Source organism: Pseudophryne corroboree, chromosome 5, assembly GCF_028390025.1.
Source record: "Pseudophryne corroboree isolate aPseCor3 chromosome 5, aPseCor3.hap2, whole genome shotgun sequence".
NCBI lineage: Eukaryota > Metazoa > Chordata > Amphibia > Anura > Myobatrachidae > Pseudophryne > Pseudophryne corroboree.
In genome coordinates this window covers 65,638,461-65,663,582 of record NC_086448.1, presented here as the reverse complement: position 1 = coordinate 65,663,582, position 25,122 = coordinate 65,638,461, and the positions used below count along the sequence as shown (strand labels likewise).

The 25,122-nt window shown below is 47.2% G+C and overlaps 1 protein-coding gene across 6 annotated transcripts in view; it reads right to left on the bottom strand.

Annotated features, from left to right (window-relative positions):
• The window catches only part of PHF14 (PHD finger protein 14), a 469,633-nt gene that overhangs the window by 291,895 nt on the left and 152,616 nt on the right, over window positions 1–25,122 (bottom strand). For all 6 annotated transcript variants that reach the window (XR_010177576.1, XM_063921311.1, XM_063921312.1 and 3 more), the window contains one exon: window positions 15,178–15,346. Coding sequence is in view for 5 of the 6 variants with exons in the window: in XM_063921311.1 (XP_063777381.1) it covers window positions 15,178–15,346 (169 nt within the window). In the remaining variant the exon portion in view is untranslated. The remainder of the gene's footprint in view (window positions 1–15,177; window positions 15,347–25,122) is intronic.

Here is a 25,122-nt window from a genome sequence, read left to right as displayed (position 1 = left end):
GTCCCTCGACCAATATCTCTGAAGTTTCTTGTTGAGGCGGGACGCCATCATGTCTATTTGAGGAATTCCCCAATGACTTGTCACTTCTGCAAAGACCTCTTGATGAAGACCCCACTTTCCTGGATGGAGATCGTGTCTGCTGAGGAAGTCTGCTTCCCAGTTGTCCACTCCTGGAATGAAGACCGCTGACAGAGCGCTTGCATGTCTCTCCGCCCAGCGAAGAACTTTCGTGGCCTCGGCCATTGCCGCTCTGCTCTTTGTTCCGCCCTGGCGGTTTATGTATGCCACTGCTGTTATGTTGTCTGACTGAATCAAGACGGGCAGACCGCGAAGAAGATGTCCCGCATGCAGAATGCCATTGTAAATGGCCCTTAATTCCAGAATGTTTATGTGCAGACAGTGTGACTGCTCCCCAGCCTCGGAGACTTGCATCTGTGGTCACCAGTACCCAACCCTGAATCCAGAACCTGCGTCCCATCAGAAGCTAACTATGCAGCCACCACAGAAGGGAGATCCTGGTCCTGGAAGATAGGAGTATTTTCCGGTGTATGTCCAGGTGAGACCGGGACCACTTGTCCAACAGGTCCCACTGAAACACCCTGGCGAAGAAGATGTCCCGCATGCAGAATGCCATTGTAAATGGCCCTTAATTCCAGAATGTTTATGTGCAGACAGTGTGACTGCTCCCCAGCCTCGGAGACTTGCATCTGTGGTCACCAGTACCCAATCCTGAATCCAGAACCTGCGTCCCTTCAGAAGGTAAGAACTGTGCAGCCACCACAGAAGGGAGATCCTGGTCCTGGAAGATAGGAGTATTTTCCGGTGCATGTCCAAGTGAGACCGGGACCACTTGTCCAACAGGTCCCACTGAAACACCCTGGCATGGAACCTGCCATACTGAATGGCCTCGTAGGCCGCCACCATCTTCCCCAGCAACCAAGTGCATTGAAGAATCGACACACTTGTCGGTTTCAGAATCTGTTTTACCATGTTCTGTATTTCCAGAGCCTTTTCCACTGGAAGAAAAACTCTCTGTAATTCTGTATCCAGAATCATACCCAGGAACGACAGCCGTGTCGTCGGAACCAACTGTGATTTTGGCAAGTTTAGGAGCCAACCATGTTGTTGCAGAATCGTCAGTGAGAGCGCAACATTTTTCAGCAATTGCTCCTTGGATCTCGCCTTTATGAGGAGATCGTCCAAGTACGGGATAATTGTGATTCCCTGCTTACGTAGGAGAACCATCATTTCCGCCATAACCTTGGTGAAAATCCTCGGAGCCGTGGACAGACCAAACGGCAACGTCTGAAATTGGTAATGACAATCCTGAACAGCAAACCTCAGGTATGCCTGATGTGGAAGATATATTGGAACATGTAAGTAGGCATCCTTTATGTCGACCGACACCATAAAATCCCCCTCCTCCAGACTGGAGATCACTGCTCGGAGAGATTCCATCTTGAATTTGAACTTTTTTAGAAAGAAATTGAGGGATTTTAGGTTCAGAATCGGTCTGACTGAGCCATCCGGCTTCGGGACCACGAACATACTCGAATAAAAACCCTCCCCCTGTTGTGACGGGGGTACTGTGACAATGACTTGATTTTGACACAGCTTTTTTATTGCAGCGCATACTACCTCCCTTTCTAGAAGAGAAGCTGGCAAGGCCGATTTGAAAAATCGGTGAGGGGGCACGTCTTGAAACGCTAATTTGTACCCATGGGTTACTATTTCTAATATCCAAGGATCCAGCTCCGAGTGCACCCAGACCTGACCGAAGAGTTTGAGACGTGCCCCTACCGGTGCGGACTCCCGCAGAGGAGCCCCAGCGTCATGCGGTGGATTTGGTGGAAGCCGGAGAGGACTTATGCTCTTGGGAACTTGCCACAGCCTGTGACCTTTTTCCCTTTCTTCTCGCAGCAAGGAAAGAGGACCCTCACCCTTTTTTGTATTTATTGGGCCGAAAGGACTGCATCTGATAGTGGGGCGTTATCTTTTGTTGCGCAGGAACATAAGGTAAAAATGATGACTTACCCGTGGTAGCCGTAGATACCAGGTCAGTGAGGCCGTCATCAAACAAGACACTACCGTTAAACGGTAGAGACCTCATAGTCTTCTTAGAGTCAGCATCAGCATTCCATTGATGAATCCACAATGCCCTCCTAGCCGAGACTGCCATGGCATTGGCCCTTGATCCCAAAAGACCAATATCCCTCGCAGCTTCTTTTAAATATGCTGCAGCGTCCCTGATATGACCCAGAGTCAAAAGCATGCTATCCCTGTCCAGGGTATCTATCTCAGACGACAAGTTATCTGCCCACTTTTCAATAGCGCTACTCACCCATGCCGAAGCAACGGCAGGCCTGAGTATCGAACCTTTAGTGACATAAATGGATTTTAGTGTATTTTCCTGCTTACGATCCGCAGGATCCTTTAGGGCCGCCGTGTCAGGAGACGGAAGCGCCACCATTTTGGACAGACGCGATAGAGCTTTATCCACTGTGGGGGTTGACTCCCACCTTTCCCTGTCCCCAGAGGGGAATGGATATGCCACTGGAATTCTTTTGGGAACCTGTACCTTCTTGTCAGGATTTTCCCAAGCCTTTTCAAAAAGAGCGTTCAGTTCATGAGAGGGAGGAAACATTAACTCAGGTTTCTTTCCTTTAAACATACAGACCCTTGTATCAGGAACAGCAGGGTCCTCTGTGATATGCAACACTTCTTTTATCGCCACAATCATGTACTGAATGCTCTTAGCCAGTTTAGGATTTAATCTGGCATCACTATAGTCGACACTGGAATCAGAGTCCGTGTCAGTATCCGTATCTGCTATCTGGGTAAATGCACGTTTCTGTGACCCCGAAGGGGTCTGGGCTTGTGACCATGCATCCTCCATGGATTTCCTCCATGTCTGGCTTTTAGACTCAGATTTATCTGATCTCTTAGTCAACCGAGGCACATTTGCATTCAAAACACTCAACATATTTACCCAATCAGCCGTCGGCGGTGCTGACACGGTCACTCCCACCGCCTTTTCTGTCCCCACTCCAGCCTCCTCCTGAGAAGAGCACTCAGCCTCAGACATGTTGACACGCGTACCGACACCCACAACCACACTGGGGCTAGGTTCTGAAGGGAGTAATATACTGCCCAGACCTGTTAGCGCTTTCAATATCAACCAAATAGCACCAAATCTTTTGTCCCCCCCCCCCCCCCCCCCCCGTTTTGCACCCTGTTACTTGTACAGTAGTGTGGGAGGCCAGGCTCAGCGTCTCTGCAGCTTCTGTGAAGAGAAATTGGCGCTGGTCAGAGCTGTGAGGGCTAAGCCACGCCCCCTTAATGCCGCGCTTCAGTTCTGCTTAATTTCAGATATTTATACCGGCGGGGGTCTTGTATTTAGTGCCCAGTACTGTATACACTCATTGCCAGTCGCTATTTGAGGTTTATGCTGCCCAGGGTGCCCCCCCCCCCCCCTGCGCCCTGCAGTGCCTTATGTATGTGGGAGCATGGCGCGCAGCGCGGTACCTCAAACGCTGTCTTCTGCCGTCACTGAAGTCTTCTAATCTTCTTCTACTCACCCGGCTTCTAACTTCTGGCTCTGCAAGTGGGGTGACGGCGCGGCTCCGGGAACGAGCAGCTAGGCGCACCAAGTGATTGGACCCTCTGGAGCTAATGGTGTCCAGTAGCCTAAGAAGCAGAACCCTGAAACTCACAGAAGTAGGTCTGCTTCTCTCCCCTCAGTCCCACGATGCAGGGAGCCTGTTGCCAGCAGTGCTCCCTGAAAATAATAAACCTAACAAAAGTCTTTTTTCCTGAGAAACTCTGGAGAGCTCCTCAGTGTGCATCCAGTCTCACTGGGCACAGAATCTAACTGAATCTAACTGGAGTCTGGAGGAGTGGCATAGAGGGAGGAGCCAGTTCACACCCCTATTAAAATCTTAAAGTGCCCATGTCTCCTGCGGATCCAGTCTATACCCCATGGTTCTTAAAGCATCCCCAGTATCCTCTAGGACGTATGAGAAATGCACTTTAATTTCATTAGCAGATTTGTTTTGTCTGAAAACATGAGTGTTATAATCAGAAATACAAACAGCAAGAACCCTTCCTAAAAACCATAGCCCCTACAGCGAGAAATCCTTCCTAAAAACCAAAGCCCCTACAGCAGGCATTCCCAACCACGGTCCTCAAGGCACACCAACAGTGCAGGTTTTATGGACCCTACACACTGCGCGATTTTAGTGAAAGATATGAACGAGATCCCGTTCATTAATGAACGAGATCCCGTTCATATCTTTCAGTGTGGAGGCACCAGCGATGAACGATGCGCGGCCCCGCGCTCGTTCATCGCTGGTGCCCCGTCGCTTGTGCATGCAGGCCAATATGGACAATCTCGTCCATATTTGCCTGCACTGCTATGGAGCCGGGTGACCGGGGCAGTGAAGAAACATCACTTCCCCCGTCACTGCCTCCCCGCCGCTGGGTCGCCCGTCGGCCGTATCCGTCGTCGGGCAGCTCGGCGGCGGATCGCGCTGTGTGTAGGGCCCTTTAGTGATATCCAGGCTGCAGCACAGATGGTTAAATCAAAATAACCAAGCTACTTATTAAGTCACCTGTGCTGTAGCCTGGATATCACTAAAACCTGCACTGTTAATGTGCCTTGAGGACCGTGGTTGGGAATGCCTGCCCTACAGTGAGAACCCTTCCTAAAAACCATAGTCCCTACAGCGAGAACCCTTCCTAAAAACCATAGCCCCTACACAGGGCCAGATTAAGGGCCGCATGGGTCTGGAGCTGAAAATATTCAAGGGCCTATTGTGAGAAATGGGGGAGGTGTGCGCAGTGCGGTGTGGGGAGAGCCATGTTGGCGTGTACACCCCTATACTATCAGCTCCAATGTCTCCTTAAATAAGTAAAAATTGCATCATTTTTGGAGAAAAATAGAAATGCAATCTTAATAGTTATGATTTGTGGCCAACCATGTGGCCAGCTGGTGTCTAGTGATCATCATGCTGCCATGTTGATGGGCCTATATTTATGTGAAGGCCTGGAGCTGGAGCTACATCCGCCCCATTGTTAACCTGACCCTGCCCCTACAGTGAGAACCCTTCCTAGAAACCATAGCCCCCTACAGCGAGAACCCTTCCTAAAAACCATAGCCCTTACAGCGAGAACCCTTCCTAGAAACCATAGCCCCTACAGAGAGAACCATTCCTAGAAATCATAGCTCCTACAGCGAGAACCCTTCCTAAAAACCATAGCCCCTACAGCGATAACCCTTCCTAAAAACCATAGCCCCTACAGCGATAACCCTTCCTAGAAACCATAGCCCCTACAGCAAGACCCTTCCTAAAAACCATAGCCCCCTACAGAGAACCCTTCCTAAAAACCATAGCCCCTACAGCGATAACCCTTCCTAGAAACCATAGCCCCTACAGCGAGAACCCTTTCTAGAAACCATAGCCCCTACAGCGAGAACCCTTCCTAGAAACCATAGCCCCTTAATGTCAGGCGAAACCAACATTTCTAACTGCTTATAGGGATTCCAAATACACGTATGCACTCTTCCCAGAATTTCACACAGTAATAGATCTTAGGAGCAGGAATAAAGATTTTAGCCCCCTTTTTTGTCATTTTTTTGGGGAGGTAATAGGATTCACTTTTATAAAGCAGATTAATCCAGGCAAGCCCTGGTAAGTCAGAGGTGAGGGAGGTCTTCCCGCTGTCCAGTGCCGACTGAATATACAGTAACTGCAGTGGATAATCTATCACTGCTAAATCTGCTGTGAATGTATAAAATCACACATTATGATAACAGTGATAGACCTGCTCTATCTGTAATAAATAATGCACTCCTTATTGTAAACTATAACGGACATTAGAGGTCACAGGGAATTCCACGGCCAGGCGCTTTCATATGGGCACGTCACCCCTCAGTGACTCCTCATTATAACTGTACAGCCTTCTGTCCCATATATACTGTATATCTTTCAGAGTAATACTGCAGGTGTGGCCATTGGCTTTTATTTTTAATGATCTTAATAGTGACTGGTGCATTTGTTTCTGCACCTGTTTTTCTCCCTCAGGGTGTTTTGGGAGGGGGAATATCTGAACACCAAACTCTCTCCTTTTCCTATCTGTATAAACGTGAGGATATAGCGATGCAAATAAGTTTGGGACCAGTTTGCAAACTAATTTTTGGTCAAACTTTCCAGCAGCTAAACTAGAGAGAGAATACGCAAAAGCATATGGATAGTTTGGCTAATGAGTTTTCATTAAAATTCCTTAATGACCTTACCAGAAGTGCAAAATTTTTAAGTCCTGTGGGCATTGGGTGCACCCGCGCAGAGAACAGGCAGTCATATGATGACCGGACCAATAAAGAATGAAGCCCTTTGAATCAGTTGGAATAAGTGACCAACAGCCATAAGGATCCTCTGTGATATCATTGGTCCCATGTGAACCTATGGGCAGCGTTCTCCCATTGGTCTGTATTAAGTAGATGCAAATAGTATCCTCCCTCATTTCATTTTATGTTGCAGACAGTTAGGTTTCATTGTGTAGCCTCTGCAATGCACGCACCAGTGATCTCAGGTTTGTGTATTGGACAGCAGTGTATACAGTATATGCAGCATATTGGTTATTATATATAAGGACAGGAAAATGAATCAATACTGCCCAGAAGACAAAATCGTAACTGCAGAGTTCCCCAATGACTTCTTAAGGTTGGGTTGTACACGGGAGTATAACGGCAGGGCTCTACAGCTATTCATGTTATTATAAGGCTGCACTTTTCTTGGAAGCTTGCAAACTTTCCCTAACACACTGTTCCAATTAGGGAGGCCAATCCCGGGCCGTTTTTTCAATCCCGGGATTCGGGATTGAAAAACGGTCAATCCCGGGATTCCCGGGATTGCAGTAGGGATTACAGAAAATTGTAGGGAGCAGCACTGGAGGGAGGGTGTAGGTAGCGGTGCGGGACTCAGGACAGAGGGTGTAGGTCGCGGCAGGGAGGGAGGAAGGCTGCACGGAGGGAGAGAGGATCATGTGTGTAAGTAATAGTACTTACTATTAGACGGGCGGCAACCATTAACACACTGAACGCGGCGGCATTTCAAATGAAGCGCCGGCCGCCAGCAAACCAGAGCTGGCGGACCGGCAGCCAATCAGGGAAGCGGCCGCAGCAGTCGCTCCTGATTGGCTGCCGCTGCAGCTTCCCTGATTGGCTGCCGGTCCGCCAGCTCTGATTGGCTGCCGGCCGGCGCTACATGTGAAGTGCCGCGCGCGTTCAACTTGTTCATGGCTGCTGCCCGCCTAAATGAGTAAGTACTATTACTTACACACCCACCCTCCCGCCGCCGCGCATGCGCAGTATAATCCCGTGAATCCCGGGATTGGATGCTCCAATCCCGGGATTCAAATCCCGGCATTTTTGGGCCCAAATCCCGGGATCCCGCCGATCCCGATCCCGGGATTGGCCTCCCTAGTTCCAATAGGTTGAAAACGAAGTTAGAAAATAAATTTCATAGCTGAAATGAAAACTGAAAAACAACGATAAAAGCATATCCGTAATATATAAATCAGAGTTTAATTTAAAAACAACTAACTCTCACACTCATCACATAACGGTTATTGTAATACAGACAGCAGCGTAGCGTCTAGCCAGACATGTAAAGTCAGATGTTGCGTGTATGGGAGTTTCTACCAAACTTATTGGTATCTTTTTATGTCCAAAATGTTCTACTTGGTTTAAATCCTCAGCATCAAACTTGCACGTAGGCTCAACGCTCACCACATTCAGCTGCATCCCCTATACCGAGCATAGGGGTAGGTGTAACTGCCATTGATAATGATGACAGCTGTCCCCACGGACGGAAGACTAGGTCAGCGCTATCGCATAGGTGCGGACGAATATGTGCGTATACTTCTACCTGTAGCAGGCATCTGGAAATGGGTTCACATTACCCGTGACTCAGAATAAGGGCCCTAGATGACTAGTTTGTAAATTTAACCGATTTAAAAAAAACTCTCTCCAAAAGGTGACCTTTCCCTTTAATATCCCGCATCCCTCCCGTCCGGCAGAGAGTGCGCCTATCTCTACAAGTAGCCGCTTCTGAGAGAGAACAGATGTGATCAATGCGCGTTGTACAGCTGCTCATACTCTTTAGTAATACAGATTTCTGACTACAGGCGCAGCCTATTCATTTCACTTAAAATTGAAATTAGGTTTAATTAATTCACTATATGTACAGCAATGTTGCGGTCTAGTGATTCAGTTTTATTGTTATTGATTTTATACAAGAAACAGAGCAAAACCATTCTAGCTGGCTCTATAAACATATAAAGTAGATTAATGGATTTGTTACAGGAATAAAAGACAAGTCAGCAAAAACGGAGATTCTTAATTTAAAGCAACAGCAGACCCGATATACACGCTGCCGGGTAATATATCTGGCACGAGAGCTTGTAAACACCTTGGGCCTGGTTCAGAGGCGGAGGCACTGCTGAGGTTGGACGCAGCAAAGTGATTCTTTCGCCACTGCGCACGATCTTAAGTTGCATCGTGCATGCGTCCGTCCAGAGTATTTGTCAATTCGAGGGCTCGCAGGGAGGAGTGTAATGAAAGTTTAGCGGCTGATCCTGGTGACAAAGTAGTGTATTAGCGCACGCACCGTCTTATGGGTGTATTATAGGGGTGCCGTGCGCATGTCGGTGAAAGCAGTTTTTTTTCCACAGGCGCTCAATCGCTCACTGCTTTGATGGCAGGACCGATGTTAGCGTGTAAGGACACACCAAGTCATATCACGGGCGCGGTGAGTCCTTGCACTTTGACGCACGGATGAACATAAGGGAAGGACTTTGACTCAGTATCTGCATAAAGTCGCAGGCTGGCAACCACTAATAGAAGTAGCTGAGGGCGCTTCTAGGTCCAACTCTGACTACGGCACCTTGCGTTACCAACAGGAATCAGATGCTGTAAGCGAGCATGGCGCGGTGACTGGTAAACTGCATCCGAGCTTTGCTGCATGCCCATAGGAATGATCCGTATTAATGCATCTGTCTAGCGGCTTTCTGTGTCTTTCAGCCACTTGTTGATAGCATCCAGACCTTTGTTGTCCCCGTGTAAGTGGCCGCACAATTACTTTGTGCACAGTGAATGCAGCTGAATCCTCCCTGTGGTTTTGCAACATACTGTACACAAAGAATAAACCACAGTCTAGATGGCGGTGAATAATACAGAAAGAAAAAATAAGAATTTACTCACCGGTAATTCTATTTCTCGTAGTCCGTAGTGGATGCTGGGTACTCCGTAAGGACCATGGGGAATAGACGGGCTCCGCAGGAGACTGGGCACTCTTAAAAGAAAGATTAGGTACTATATACAGACCTCAGTTAGAGAAACTGTGCCCAGAAGAGCTGACATTACTAGGAAAGGATTTGGAATCCAGGGTAAGACTCATACCAGCCACACCAATCACACTGTACAACTTGTGATAACTATACCCAGTTAACAGTATGAACAACAACTGAGCCTCATTTAACAGATGGCTCAGAACAATAACCCTATAGTTAAGCAATAACTATATACATGTATTGCAGAAAGTCCGCACTTGGGACGGGCGCCCAGCATCCACTATGGACTACGAGAAATAGAATTACCGGTGAGTAAATTCTTATTTTCTCTGACGTCCTAGTGGATGCTGGGTACTCCATAAGGACCATGGGGATTATACCAAAGCTCCCAAACGGGCGGGAGAGTGCGGATGACTCTGCAGCACCGAATGAGCAAGCTCAAGGTCCTCCTCAGCCAGGGTATCAAACTTGTAGAATTTTGCAAAAGTGTTTGATCCCGACCAAGTAGCAGCTCGGCAAAGTTGTAAAGCCGAGACCCCTCGGGCAGCCGCCCAAGAAGAGCCCACCTTCCTCGTGGAATGGGCTTTTACTGATTTAGGATGCGGCAGTCCAGCCGCAGAATGTGCAAGTTGAATCGTGCTACAGATCCAGCGAGCAATAGTCTGCTTAGAAGGAGGAGCACCCAGCTTGTTGGGTGCATGCAGGATAAACAGCGAGTCAGTTTTCCTGACTCTAGCCGTCCTGGAAACATAGATTTTCAGGGCCCGGACTACGTCCAGCAACTTGGAATCCTCCAAGTCCCGAGGAGCCGCAGGCACCACAATAGGTTGGTTCAAATGAAACGCTGATACCACCTTTGGGAGAAATTGGGGACGAGTCCTCAATTCTGCCCTGTCCATATGGAAAATCAGATATGGGCTTTTACAGGACAAAGCCGCCAATTCTGACACACGCCTAGCTGAGGCCAAGGCCAACAGCATGACTACCTTCCACGTGAGATACTTCAACTCCACGGTCTGAAGTGGCTCAACCAATGTGATTTTAGGAAATCCAACACAACGTTTAGATCCCAAGGTGCCACTGGAGGCACAAAAGGGGGCTGAATACGCAGCACTCCCTTAACAAACGTCTGAACTTCAGGCAGTGACGCCAGTTCTTTTTGAAAGAAAATAGACAGGGCCGAAATCTGGACTTTAATGGATCCCAATTTTAGGCCCATAGTTACTCCTGACTGTAGGAAGTGCAGAAATCGACCCAGCTGAAATTCCTCTGTTGGGGCCTTCCTGGCCTCACACCAAGCAACATATTTTCGCCATATGCGGTGATAATGTTTTGCTGTCACATCTTTCCTAGCTTTAATCAGCGTAGGAATGACTTCATCCGGAATGCCCTTTTCCATTAGGATCCGGCGTTCAATCGCCATGCCGTCAAACGCAGCCGCGGTGAGTCTTGGAACAGACAGGGCCCCTGCTGTAGCAGTTCCTGTCGGAGCGGCAGAGGCCAAGGGTCCCCTGAGATAATTTCTTGTAGTTCCGGGTACCAAGTTCTTCTTGGCCAATCCGGAACGATGAGTATAGTTCTTACTCCTCTCTTTCTTATTATCCTCAGTACCTTTGGTATGAGAGGAAGAGGAGGGAACACAAACCGACTGGTACACCCACGGTGTCACTAGAGCGTCCACAGCTTCTTATGAAGTCCCCACTCTCCCGGGTAGAGGTCGTGCCTGCTGAGGAAGTCTGCTTCCCAGTTGTCCACTCCCGGAATGAACACTGCTGACAGTGCTAGCACGTGATTCTCCGCCCATCGAAGAATCCTTGTGGCTTCTGCCATCGCCATCCTGCTTCTTGTGCCGCCCTGTCGGTTTACATGGGCGACCGCCGTGATGTTGTCTGACTGAATCAGCACCGGCTGGTTTTGAAGCAGGGTTACTGCTTGACTCAGGGCATTGTAAATGGCCCTTAGTTCCAGATTGCATGGAACCTGCCGAAGGGAATTGCTTCGTAAGAAGCCACCATCTTTCCCAGGACTCGCGTGCAGTGATGCACCGACACCTGTTTTGGTTTCAGGAGGTCCCTGACCAGAGATGACAATTCCTGGGCCTTCTCCTCCGGGAGAAACACCTTCTTCTGTTCTGTGTCCAGAATCATGCCCAAGAACAGCAGACGCGTCGTAGGAATCAGCTGCGACTTTGGGATATTCAGAATCCAGCTGTGCTGTTGTAGCACTTCCCGAGATAGTGCTACTCCGACTAACAACTGCTCCTTGGACCTCGCCTTTATAAGGAGATCGTCCAAGTATGGGGTAATTATAACTCCCTTCTTCCGAAGAAGTATCATCATTTCGGCCATTACCTTGGTAAATACCCTCGGTGCCGTGGACAGACCAAACGGCAACGTCTGGAATTGGTAATGACAGTCCTGTACCACAAACCTGAGGTACTCCTGGTGAGGGGGGTAAATGGGGACATGTAGGTAAGCATCCTTGATGTCCAGTGACACCATAAAATCCCCCTCTTCCAGGCTTGCAATAACCGCCCTGAGCAATTCCATTTTGAACTTGAACTTCCTTATATAAGTGTTCAAGGATTTCAAATTTAGAATGGGTCTCACCGAACCATCTGGTTTCGGTACCACAAACATTGTGGAATAGTAACCCCGTCCCTGTTGAAGGAGGGGAACTTTGATTATCACCTGCTGAAGGTACAGCTTGTGAATTGCCGCCAGTACTACCTCCCTTTCCTTGGGAGCAGCTGGCAAGGCTGATTTGAGGTAATGGCGAGGGGGAGATGCCTCGAACTCCAGCTTGTATCCCTGAGATACCACTTGTAGAACCCAGAGATCCACCTGTGAGCGAACCCACTGGTCGCTGAAGATCCGGAGACGCGCCCCCACCGCACCTGGCTCCACCTGTGGAGCCCCAACGTCATGCGGTGGACTTAGTGGAAGCAGGGGAGGATTTTTGTTCCTGGGAACTGGCTGTCTGGTGCAGTTTTTCCCTCTACCCCTGCCTCTGGGCAGAAAGGACGCGCCTCTGACCCGCTTGCCTTTCTGAGGCCGAAAGGACTGTACTAGATAATACGGTGCTTTCTTAGGCTGTGAGGGAACCCGAGGTAAAAAAGTCGACTTCCCAGCTGTTGCTGTGGATACGAGGTCCGAGAGACCGTCCCCAAACAATTCCTCACCCTTATAAGGCAAAACCTATATGTGCCTTTTAGAATCAGCATCACCTGTCCATTGCCGAGTCCATAATACTCTCCTGGCAGAAATGGACATTGCATTAATTCTAGATGCCAGCCGGCAAATGTCCCTCTGTGCATCCCTCATATATAAGACGACGTCTTTAATATGCTCTATGGTTAGCAAAATGGTATCCCTGTCAAGGGAATCAATGTTATCTGACAGGGAATCAGACCAAGCAGCTGCAGCACTACACATCCATGCCGAAGCAATTGCAGGTCTCAGTATAGTACCTGAGTGTGTATATACAGACTTCAGGATAGCCTCGTGCTTATTCTATCTGCAGGCTCCTTTAAGGCGGCCGTATCCTGAGACGGCAGTGCCACCTTTTTTGATAAGCGTGTGAGCGCCTTGTCCACCCTAGGGGATGTTTCCCAACGTAGCCTGTCCGTTGGCGGGAAAGGGTACGCCATCAGTAACCTCTTAGAAATCACTAATTTCTTATCTGGGGAACACCACGCTTCTTCACACAATTCATTTAACTCATCAGATGGGGGAAAATTCACTGGCTGCTTTTTCTCCCCAAACATAATACCCTTTTTAGTGGTAACCGGGTTAATGTCAGAAATGTGCAACACATTTTTCATTGCCGTAATCATGCATCGGATGGCCCTTGTGGACTGTACATTTGTCTCATCCTCGTCTACACAGGAGTCAGACTCCGTGTCGACATCTGTGTCTGCCATCTGAGGTAGCGGGCGTTTTTGAGCCCCTGATAGCTTCTGAGATGCTTGGGCAGGCGCGGGCTGAGATGCCGGCTGTCCCAAAGCTGCGTCATTGAACCTTTTATGCAAGGAGTTGACACTGTCGGTTTATACCTTCCACATATCCATCCACTCTGGTGTCGGCCCCGCAGGGGGCGACATCACACTTATCGGCACCTGCTCCGCCTCCACGTAAGCGTCCTCCTCAAACATGTCGACACAGCCGTACCGACACACCGCACACACACACAGGGAATGCTCTGACTTAGGACAGGACCCCACAAAGTCCTTTGGGGAGACAGAGAGGGAGTATGCCAGCACACACCAGAGCGCTATATAACAGAGGGATTTACATTAACAGAAAGTTAATTTTCCCCCAATAGCTGCTTATATCACCTTTTGCGCCTAAATTTATGTGCCCCCCCTCTCTTTTTTACCCTTCTCGTAGTGTATACTGCAGGGGAGAGCCTGGGGAGCGTCCTTCCAGCGGAGCTGTGAAGAGAAAATGGCGCTGGCTGTGCTGAGGAAGATAGCCCCGCCCCTTCAGCTGCGGGCTTCTCCCGCTTTTTTAATAATATTTATGGCGGGGGATTAGGCACATATACAGTTTATAACTGTATTATGTGCATTTTGCCAAAAAGGTATACATATTGCAGCCCAGGGCGCCCCTCCCCCCCCCCCAGCACCCTGCACCCACCAGTGACCGGAGCGTGTGGTGTGCTGTGGGAGCAATGGCGCACAGCTGCAGTGCTGTGCGCTACCTTATTGAAGACTGGAGTCTTCAGCCGCCGATTTTCTCCTGGTTCTTCCGTCTTCTGGCTCTGCAAGGGCGACGGCGGCGCGGCTCCGGGAACGGACGATCGAGGTCGGGCCCTGTGTTCGATCCCTCTGGAGCTAATGGTGTCCAGTAGCCTTAGAAGCACAAGCTAGCTGCAAGCAGGTAGGTTTGCTTCTCTCCCCTCAGTCCCTCGTAGCAGTGAGTCTGTTGCCAGCAGATCTCACTGAAAATAAAAAACCTGTCAAATACTTTCTTTTCTAGTAAGCTCAGGAGAGCCCACTAGGTGCATCCAGCTCTGGCCGGGCACAGATTCTAACTGAGGCCTGGAGGAGGGGCATAGAGGGAGGAGCCAGTGCACACCAGATATAGTACCTAATCTTTCTTTTAAGAGTGCCCAGTCTCCTGCGGAGCCCGTCTATTCCCCATGGTCCTTACGAAGTACCCAGCATCCACTAGGACGTCAGAGAAATGAATGTACAGGTTGAGTATCCCATATCTAAAATGCTCGGGACCATAAGTATTTTGGATATTGGATTTTTCCATATTTTGGAATAATTGCATACCATAATGAGATATCATGGTGATAGGACCTAAGTCTAAGCACAGAATGCATTTATGTTTCATATACACCTTATACACACAGCCTGAAGGTCATATTAGCCAATATTTTTAATTACCTTGTGTATTAAACAAAGTTTGTGTACATTGAGCCATCAGAAAACAAGGTTTCACTATCTCACTCAAAAAATTCTGTATTTCGGAATATTCTGTATCTCGGAATATTTGGATATGGGATACTCAACCTGTATAAGTAAAAGTTACAGGCGGCCATGTATGAGACCAATCAAACCAAAAAGACGACCATGGAAGTACTCTAGAGACATAAATGATGAGACAGCAATAAAACAGAGCCCTCTATTGGCTAAATTATGATGGTTTTCTGGCTTTCCTCTATCAGCTACATAATATATAACTTGTGAAAGTATAAGTACCAGACTGGCCGCTGGGCACGCTGCATGCTGGGACTTACAGTCCCACACAAGATGGCGAGTCAGCGGTTGCCTAGCCCCGACAGAGAGGGAAGTGGGAGAGATTTGCAGAAACTCACAACATTCCGTAGGGGAGTCTTTTTGGTGTCCTGAGGAACATCCTGCGACACAAACTTCACTGGTTCCTTAATCTGTCTTCTGGATCGCTTGGTCCCGTTTGGTAAAGTTTCCATAGCAAAATCCGCTTCTATGTCGCTGCTGCCGGCCTGGTCACACTCTGAACATTGCCTGACAAAGTATCAAACAGGTTAATATGTCCCATCGTACAGTCACGTGAAAGGCACTAACCGAAAACTCTCGCTATATATTATTTTACTCATTACTGAGCCTTGCTATATATTTCATTAGAAAAACAATTTTTTGTACAGATCTAGGCCCAAATGTTCATAGCCCGCGATTTGCAAGCCCTGGTGTGTTTTCAGCAAGACAGCCGCCAGATTTAAAGCAGGAAATGGTTTTAAAGGGAAATACTGTACCAACCTGATTTAAAGCAGCAAATAATTGGCCCTTTAAATCTAGCATCTACAGTATGTTGCCAAAATCACACCAGGGCCCACAAATCATGGGATATTATATTTGGGTTGATGACGAATTTCTTCCATAGAAATCAACACAATTCATTATAATTTACAAATTAGTACAGAGGTTCTCAAACTTCACCATTCCTGTCCAGTTTTGAAGGATGACTATGGATAAGCACAGATGACTTAATCAGTACCTCAGTCAATTTGATTTAATCATCTGGGATCGACCTTGGATAGCCTTAAAACCCGGACTGTAATGGCGCAGTTCTGGAACCACTGAATTAGTAGATAACCTTCACACAACACAAGCAATGACTGTTGCCATAGTTAGTTTTTTATCATCTGTCCATGGTGTCAGTCACCTGGCAAGTATCAAATAATCCATCTTAAACTCATGCAAACAAACGTAATATAGATGTAAGCAGCAACATATATATCTGAGAAATGTACACACCCAAAAAATAATATACTGTAAGTAAAAATAATGTACAGAAATAACATTTTTGCAACCACCCGCCGTGGCCACTTCGGTGATATTTTGGGTAGCGCACAAGCAGCGAGCGCAGAGCCGGCCTTACAGGCTGACATTTAAAAAACAAACAAATAAACAGTAAAAAAGGAACGTCGGTGGCATTTTAATATAAAAGTTATTTTGAGGAAAAACAGACTGCAGCCTCACCAACTGCTCTTGTACAAAACAATTTTATTTTCGCTTTCTTTAAAATGGCTCATTCTACAGCGGAGAGTTATTTCACGAGCTGAAGCCTGTAAGAACTACAGACAATACCAGTGCACAGTATCGGACTGGGGCATGAAGGGCCCACCGGGGAATGCAGTTGTAGGGGCCCGTGTTTAGGGGTGTGGCCAGTCTCCAGAGGGGGTGTGGCCAGCTGCTACATTGGATTGCCTAACCATTAGAGAGTGCATGGGCTGGGCTCCTTGATAAATATATAAATACTGCTAGTGCGTGCATGATAATGTATCAGATAAATATTGACAATGCACTGTAGAGAATACACCATAGTCATGTGCAGTATAATGTGACATATGTATAATGTATAATTCAAGTGCACATTCTAAAACCTGATCTATAGAGGAGGAGGTGGGGCCCCAGGCAGCACGGCCTACCGGTCGTTTCCCCTGTACCTCTGCGGCCAGGCCAAGCCTGCCAGTGCAGTCTCTAGTTAGGCACTGCCTAGGGGTGTCACTCACTGGGGGGGGGCGGCGGCACAGCAAGCTGCCCTGCATAGGAGTCTTGCTGTGCCGTTGGCAAGATGAGAATAGGCTTTTTTTTTCCGACTTATTTATTTATTTTGCAACTGGCAGAGGAAGGGGCAAAGGGGAGCAAAATGTGGTGCAGGAGGTGGTGATGGGGGAATTGGGATGCTTTGAGGCGTTGGATCAACCCCAAAATGAAGGAGGCAAAGGGAGCAGGGACGTGACGGGGATGGGGGCGACCCATAATTTGACTAGGGGCTGCCCGGCCCCTAAATCCGCCCCCTAGACAACTCTGAGGCAGCGCATCAGTGGCATTCCTAGTGAAGTCACAGATTGAATAAGGTTGCATGCACAGGCGACATTCAGATTTGGAAGTGGAAGACATAGCTATGGGTTACTGGCCGTTTTTTTCCTAGTATGTGCAGGAGACTCCTGAATTTTGGGACACAGTGTTATCGCCCATTTCTGCTATATGCCAGCACTGCAGAGAACCACTGCATTGCACAGCTGGGGCATCGCCAAGACAACACTGTTTAAGCTGCTATGCCCACAGCAAATCCCGGGTAAAAAGTCGTCAAGGATGAGCAATATGTAAGCAAGATATGAGCCTTAGGAGTCATCTGTGTATGACTGATGTAAACTATAATCCTAACCCTGTATGTGCCCATATGCAGCACCATAGTAATGGATTTGTTACGAATATTCATCCATCTGGCAGAGACTGTATTTTAATGGAAGGGCAAGTGAGAAGCGTAAAAAGACAAGTGCAGTAGTGGCGATTCACCTGTATGTCTGGCGTACGGCTCACCCAATCTAACTTTTTTCTATGCATTTTTACATTTTTTGTACTTTTCTTCAATTCCACCCAAAATCAAGGTTTTCTTTTTTTTTTGGGGGGGGGGGGGGGGGCTATTCTTTGAGTCACACAGAAAGATTAAAGATGCCTAATGGGGGTACTTTTCCACATCACTGAGTAAGTAACTATGGCTAAAACAGTAACAATGCAAGTCATCAAATATGTTCAGATAGGGGCAAAAAGCACTTATAGCAAAGCATGTCGTGTCAGTCTCAAACTTGCAGTGACACCAGAGGCCACACTGGTAAAGAGCTCTCTAATCGGTACAAAGCATGGGAGGAAATCAAGCTGCCGGGATCCCGGCGGTCAGGATACCAATGTCGGAATCCCGACACCTGGTAAAGTGCCGGCGGTCAGGCCCGCAATCGGTGTGTGGGGGGGGGGGGGTAATATAGCCCTGTGGCAACCAAAGGGCTCGCCGCTGGTATTCCGGCTGTCAGGATCCCGGCATCGGTCTCCTGACTGCCGGCATATCATACTGAATCCTAAGGCATTACTGATAAAGGGGACACATAGTCAAATTCAAAAGTGAAAAAGTTACACATCAGTCTTATATTATGTCCAGGCTTTAAGTAACCTTATGGGTTGCATCTAGGGTGGCCAATCCTGGTATCTGGATCGGCGGGATCCCAGGATTTTGGGCAAAAATTGTCCGGGATTCAATCCCGGGGATTTTGGGATTAGGAAGCCCCTTTGTTTTTTCAATGCCGGGCAGCGTTGAGCATCCTCGGGAGGCTCAGACTATGCCGGGCTCCCCCTTCACCCCTCCCGCTGCCCCCGGATGTGCGCACTGCGCAGCGTGATGTGAAGTCAGAGATCACACTGTGCAGCGTGACGTGAAGTCATAGGTCACGCCGCGCAGCCAGCCGGCCGGACCTCAGTGCCTGCACCTCACCTCCTTACAGCAGGAGAACCCACCCTCCCTCCCATCTGGATGAGGATAAATTATGTGAACTGGGCGGGGAGGGGGGAGAACACTGAATAGGAACTAATCCCGGGATTGGTCATTTTTCAATTTTGATTCCCGGGATTGAAAAAAAGGCCTGGGATTGGCCACCCTAGTTGCATCAACCACTCCCTTTGCTTTCGCTGTCATATTTACCGACCCTTTAGGACCTGACCATGCGACTAGCGATATATTCCACCCCAAATAAATCACTTCCCATTAGGCCACCCCCAAACACCCGGTGTGCTAGGAAACAAGTTAAGGCCGATGATAATGTTTTTTTTATACAGATTTACGTTAACATTTGCAATGTAAAAAAATAAATAAAGACTTAAATAGCAAAAATGAAAGATAAACTGAAGTTAAACAGTAAAACTTTAAAGCGTAAAAAAGAAGCCCAAGAATCTCCTGTCCTGGGAATTACTAATATCGTAGGTATCAGATATAGGTTTCCTATGCCTGTTCTTCTCTCTCTCTCTCTCTCTATATATACCGTATATATTATGTATAATATATATATATATATATATATATATATATATATATATATATATATACATACACACACATAGACACACACTACTTTACTCTGTAATACGGTATGAAAGGGGGCAGGATCAGCACAGCCAAAGTGACGTCGGACAGTGCTGGCCAGTTCCAGGGCTCATTCAGCAACTAATCACTGTTAATGAGAATTTGAGATTTACTTGCTCATGTCTGGGTCAAGCAATCTGTATCTATCCATCACAGATGGAACTACAAATACCAGCACGTCTCAACAGTTACAGCCTTGGAACACATTTTACGCTCATCCTCAAAATAAAAAGAAGAAAAATCTATAATGATTATAGTGGACAACTGCTGTGGAAATACAGGTCTCAGCAGGGACAGCTGTGGGTCGCCTACTCCCGAAGGCCATGATGCAGAGATAAACTACACCTTTGTATTAAAGGGCATTTATGCTCCACTTTAAACAGAATATACAAAAAATGAACATCGAAAAATGAAACGCAATCAATATAGCTCAATTTCACAAAAAACACCCATGAATATTTGGACAAATGAATAGCCAATAATATAAAATGATCCAATCAACCACCACAAAGAAACAAAAAAAAACAAAAAACCTGAATGAACATAAAGAAAAATAAATAAAAAGTACCTGACCTACTCTACCTGGCCTCCAACTGAGACGCATCCTTTTTATCCAGCCGACAGATGACACTTAATGCTCCTTTCAATTTACTTAAAAGGCAGAACAGGAATCACAGATACCCTGCTCCACAATTTCAGAGGCAGCATGGTCTGCCAAATTACATAAATGGATCGTCCTTTAGGAGTAGCTCCACCATGGACAGTGCAGAGACTATAAATGAACTTTTAAAGGGAACGCACCCTCTAGTAAGAGAAGCAAAATGCTAAAAATATAAGATAATAAAAATACTTGTATAAAGCAGAAAAAGAAGCAGCTCTATGTAACTGTATTTTCAACGTCCCTGTACATCCATGATCCAGAAAGGTGTACATTAACCACTTGCCTGGCACGTACCAGCAAGTGCTTTATCTGACCTGGTCGCACAGGATGCGACCAGTCAGATAAACAGTACAGAGAAACTTCCCTCCGCTGCTGCTGTCAGAGGGACCGGAAGGTCCCTCTGCCTCCCTGCACTCTCCCCTACTGACTGCCGTGCTGCCGATCACTGCTGATCGGTCAGCACGGCAGGACCCCGCCCCTCCAGCGGCTGCAGACAATAGCAGCCGCCGGGGTAGTGTAAATTAACTCCCCCAATCTCCCCCCTGTGTACCTGGAGGCTGTACCAGCTTTCAAATTGAAAGCCGCGATGGTCGCGATGTTTCCGATGGTCGCAATGTCTCCAATGGTCACGATCTTCCAATGGTCGTGACCGATGTTCCAAATATGATTAATTTTTTTTCAAATATCCCCCCCAATTTTTTTTTTATTTTTTTTTTTTACTAAAATCATTTTAGATGACACTAAATACACATTCTTCACCTAACTGGCTAATAAAAAAAAACCACAATTTCTGTACGGTTATTGGGGGGGAAAAAATAGTCAAGTGGTTAAAAATCTGACTATACCCGGACTTTGACAATTTTTACTTACAGGAATCCATTCTTCCTAACGTCTCAACCATTTGCAACATCACTTAGCCAGTTTGCGTGCACTCAACACACACATTCCCCAAGTGTCAAACTGCTGATTGACAGTCCCACCCCTATTGTAGTTCCTGTGCCAGGACTGTCCCACCCATATTGCAGTTCCTGTATTGCAGTTCCTGTTCCAGGATAGTCCCACCCCTAATGCAGTTCCTGTGCCAGGACTGTCCCACCCATATTGCAGTTCCTGTATTGCAGTTCCTGTTCCAGGATAGTCCCACCCCTAATGCAGTTCCTGTGCCAGGACAGTCCCACCCATATTGCAGTTCCTGTATTACAGTTCCTGTGCCAGGACAGTCCCACCCCTAATGCAGTTCCTGTGCCAAGACAGTCCCACTCCTATTGTAGTTCCTGTGCCAGGACAGTCCCACCCCTATTGCAGTTTCTGTGCCAGGACTGTCAATCAATAATATGAAGCTGTAATGAAATAAAAGATGGTTTTACTGACCAATAACCAACGGACAGAATGGACACCAGCTATGCTAGAGAGCAGTAAAAGGTATGTCATTTGTGTACGGTGTTCCTTGCTCTAATTGGGACGTCACAAAGGGCAGAAATGCATTATGGCAGGCCTGCCCCCTTAATCCCCCCTTTTGTGTCACTAAGCCGACCTATTAAAGTGAAAGTTTCAGAATGATATACAGGTTGAGTCTCCCTTATCCAAAATGCTTGGGACCAGAGGTATTTTGGATATGGGATTTTTCCGTATTTTGGAATAATTGCATACCATAATGAGATATCATGGTGATGGGACCTAAGTCTAAGCACAGAATGCATTTATGTTACATATACACCTTATACACACAGCCTGAAGGTAATTTTAGCCAATATTTTTTGTAACTTTGTGCATTAAACAAAGTGTGTGTACATTCCCACAACTCATTTATGTTTCATATACACCTTATACACACAGCCTGAAGGTCATTTTAGCCAATATTTTTAATAACTTTGTGTATTAAACAAAGTTTGTGTACATTGAGCCATCAAAAAACAAAGATTTCACTATCTCACTCTCACTAAAAAAAGTCCGTATTTCGGAATATTCCGTATTTCGGAATATTTGGATATGGGATACTCAACCTGTAATGTGTATTGATTCAGTGGGGAACTGGTCCACTATAACACTCAGCTCTGCATATCCTACTTCTCAGGGGCGGCCCAATGTAATCAGGAGTACCGGCAGCACGGAGGGAGGCCCAGGGGAGTGGTTAAGGTGTATTGGAATGAATAAGGTTTAAGGTACAGAATAGGGGAATGAATGTATGAATGTTTTTTTTCTTGTACAATGAATACAATGTGGAATAGTCACATGAGACAGATCTGGGCACCCAGCACGACAGACCTGTGTATTTCTAGATTTAAACCACCATTATTTTCAGATTGTTTCAAAATGTTCCTCCTATATTTTCCATTGAGCGCCTGTGCTCTCTCCTGTATGTGTGTACAGGACACAGCAGCTAATGTCACAAGAGCAGCTATCTGCTGATCCCAAGGTGGTTTATACGAGCTAACACTGAATAAATGACCCAGATCTATCTATCAGTGCCCATACTAATTCGTAGACAGCAGATTCAAGGACCCTTACTCGTTTAAAAACACCTAAGGACATGTGGGTGGGGTGGTAGTCCCCCTTCAGGTATACATACACAATTACTTAATAAACCTGGGGGAAGAGGGGGGGGGGGGGAGGTATGGGGGGTTCTGGGGCCTGGACTGAAAACCCTAATTTTAAACATAAGAGGTGCTACCTTGCTGATACTTGTAGTGCCACGCAGAATAAAAGCGAAAATGAAGGTGCAAACTCTAAGCACTAAGAACACTGGTATTAAAACTATAATAATAAACTATACAGTGTAACAGGGAGTAAAACTGAGGTTCTAAACACACATTGGAGACCTTTCTACCTGGACTAGCACCCCACACACCTGCCCTTAGGTGTTTTTAAATTAGTAAGGTTCTTGCATTTGCAGTGTACATATTAGAATGGGCACTATGATAGGCAAGACCTGGATTTATGTATATGTCAGTATTAGGGATGTTATGGACCCACCTGATGCGGTCACCATGACGTAGTAGGTGGGCCTACATGTTTGGCCAAAATAATGCTAAAAAATAGGATTTTAATGAACTACCAGTAAATCCTTTTCTCGTAGTCCATATGGGATACTGGGGTCATTCCTTAATACGATGGGGTATAGAAGGTCTCCGCAGGAGGCAAGGCACATGAAGTCTTCAGCAGGGTGTGCTGGCTCCTACCCTCTATGCCCCCACCCACAAGCCAGTTAAGGTAAAACTGTGCCGTAAGGAGGATGGACATACTTAAGAGAAGGATCATAAGTGCAATATGTGATGAGATTCATACCAGCACACCATAACACACAAACCAGAACAACTGGAAATAAATTTTTAACACATTGGCCATAACATGTGGCAACTAGTCTAACAAACAGTAATACTGAACAGGATAACTTGAACAAGAACCTGCAGAAAAACTCCGCACCGAGGCGTACGCCCAGACTGCTTTGACGCAGGGCAACCCTTCTTTTGCGCATCATAAAGCACAAAGAGGCAATCCGTCTTCCTAGTCCGAGCCGTTCTTTTGACATAGGTCTTCAAGGCTCTAACAGCATCCAGAGATTCTGGGATGTCAGGGTTCCCTGATCTAGACGGAACCACGATAGCTTGATTGAGGTGGAATGCAGAGACCACCTTCGGCAGGAACTGATGCCGCGTTCTGAGCTCTGCTTTATCCTCATGGAAAATCAAATAAGGACTCTTACACGAGCCCCCCAAGTCTGAAACACACCTGGCAGATGCCAGGGCCAGTAGCATTACCGTCTACCATTGACGTCAGAGGTTCGAACCATGATGACTGTAGGAAATTCAACACAACAGCCAGCTCCCATGGTGCTGTTGAGGAACAAAGGTTGTATATGTACAACCCCTTGAAAAAAGGTCTGCACTTCAGGCACAACTGCCAATTTCTTCTGGAAGAATAGTGATAAGGCAGAAATCTGAACTTTAAGAGATCCCAGACGCAGGCCCAAATCCATGTCTGACTGCAGAAAACGCTGGAAGCGTCCTAGTTTAAAATCCGCAGGTGGAAGTCTCTCCTTCTCACACCAGGATATATATCTCCTCCAGATATGATAGTAATGTGACGATGTCACCGGTTTCCGCACCTGGACCGTAGTGGATATTACTTCATTGTCCAGGCCCTTTTGAGCTAGGATCAGTCGCTCAAACGAAGACGCCGTAAGTCTGGGTAGACGAACGGTCCTTGTTGAAGTAGATCCTCTCTTAGAGGTAGAGGCCAAGGATCCTCAACCAACATGTCCAGAAGATCCGCGTACCACGTCCTTCGAGGCCAATCTGGGGCCACCAGGAACACCTCTGCTCTTTGACTTCTGATTCTCTGCAACACCCTTGGGATTAACGGAATCGGAGGGAACAGATACACCAGTCGATAGGACCACCTGGTTGTCAGTGCATCCACTGCCACTGCCTGAGGGTCCCTGGTTCTCGAGCAATATCGGCTGAGCTTCTTGTTGAGCAGAGACGCCATTTGGTCGATCTGTGGACGACCCCATAGAGCCACAATCTGATTGAACACTTGTTCGTTGAGTCCCCATTCCCCGGGATGGAGGTCGTGACGACTGAGGAAGTCCGCTTCCCAGTTGCCCACTCCCGGAATGAAGATTGCTGAAACAGCCCTTGCGTGTTTTTTCGTCCAGGAGAGTATCTTGGATACTGTTCTCATGTAAGCTCTGCTTTTTGTTCCACCTTGACGATTGATGTATGCCACCGTCGTCGCGTTGTCCGACTGGACCTGGATGGCCTGGTTCCAAAGTAGAGAAGAGGCCTGAAGCAGAGCGTTGTACACAGCCCGCAACTTCAGAATGTTGATAGGAAGTCGGGCTTCCAGCGAAGTCCACCGGCCTGGAACTGGACTTCTTGGGTCACTGCTCCCCATCCCTTCAGACTTGCGTCTGTCGTGAGGAGGATCCAATTCTGAATCCCGAAGCTCCGGCCGGCTAGAAGGTTTGGAGAATGCAACCACCACAGGAGTGACATCCTCGCTTGTGGTGAAAGACGTATTCAATGCATATGTGTGAACCTGACCACTGGTTCAATACATCCAGCTGAAAAGTCCTTGCATGGAACCTTCCGTATTGTATTGCCTCGTGCAAGGCCACCATCTTGCCCAGAAAGCAGATGCAAAGATGGACCGAAACCGAGTTGGTCGCAAAACATCTCTGACCAAGTCCTGGAGGGTTGTCAC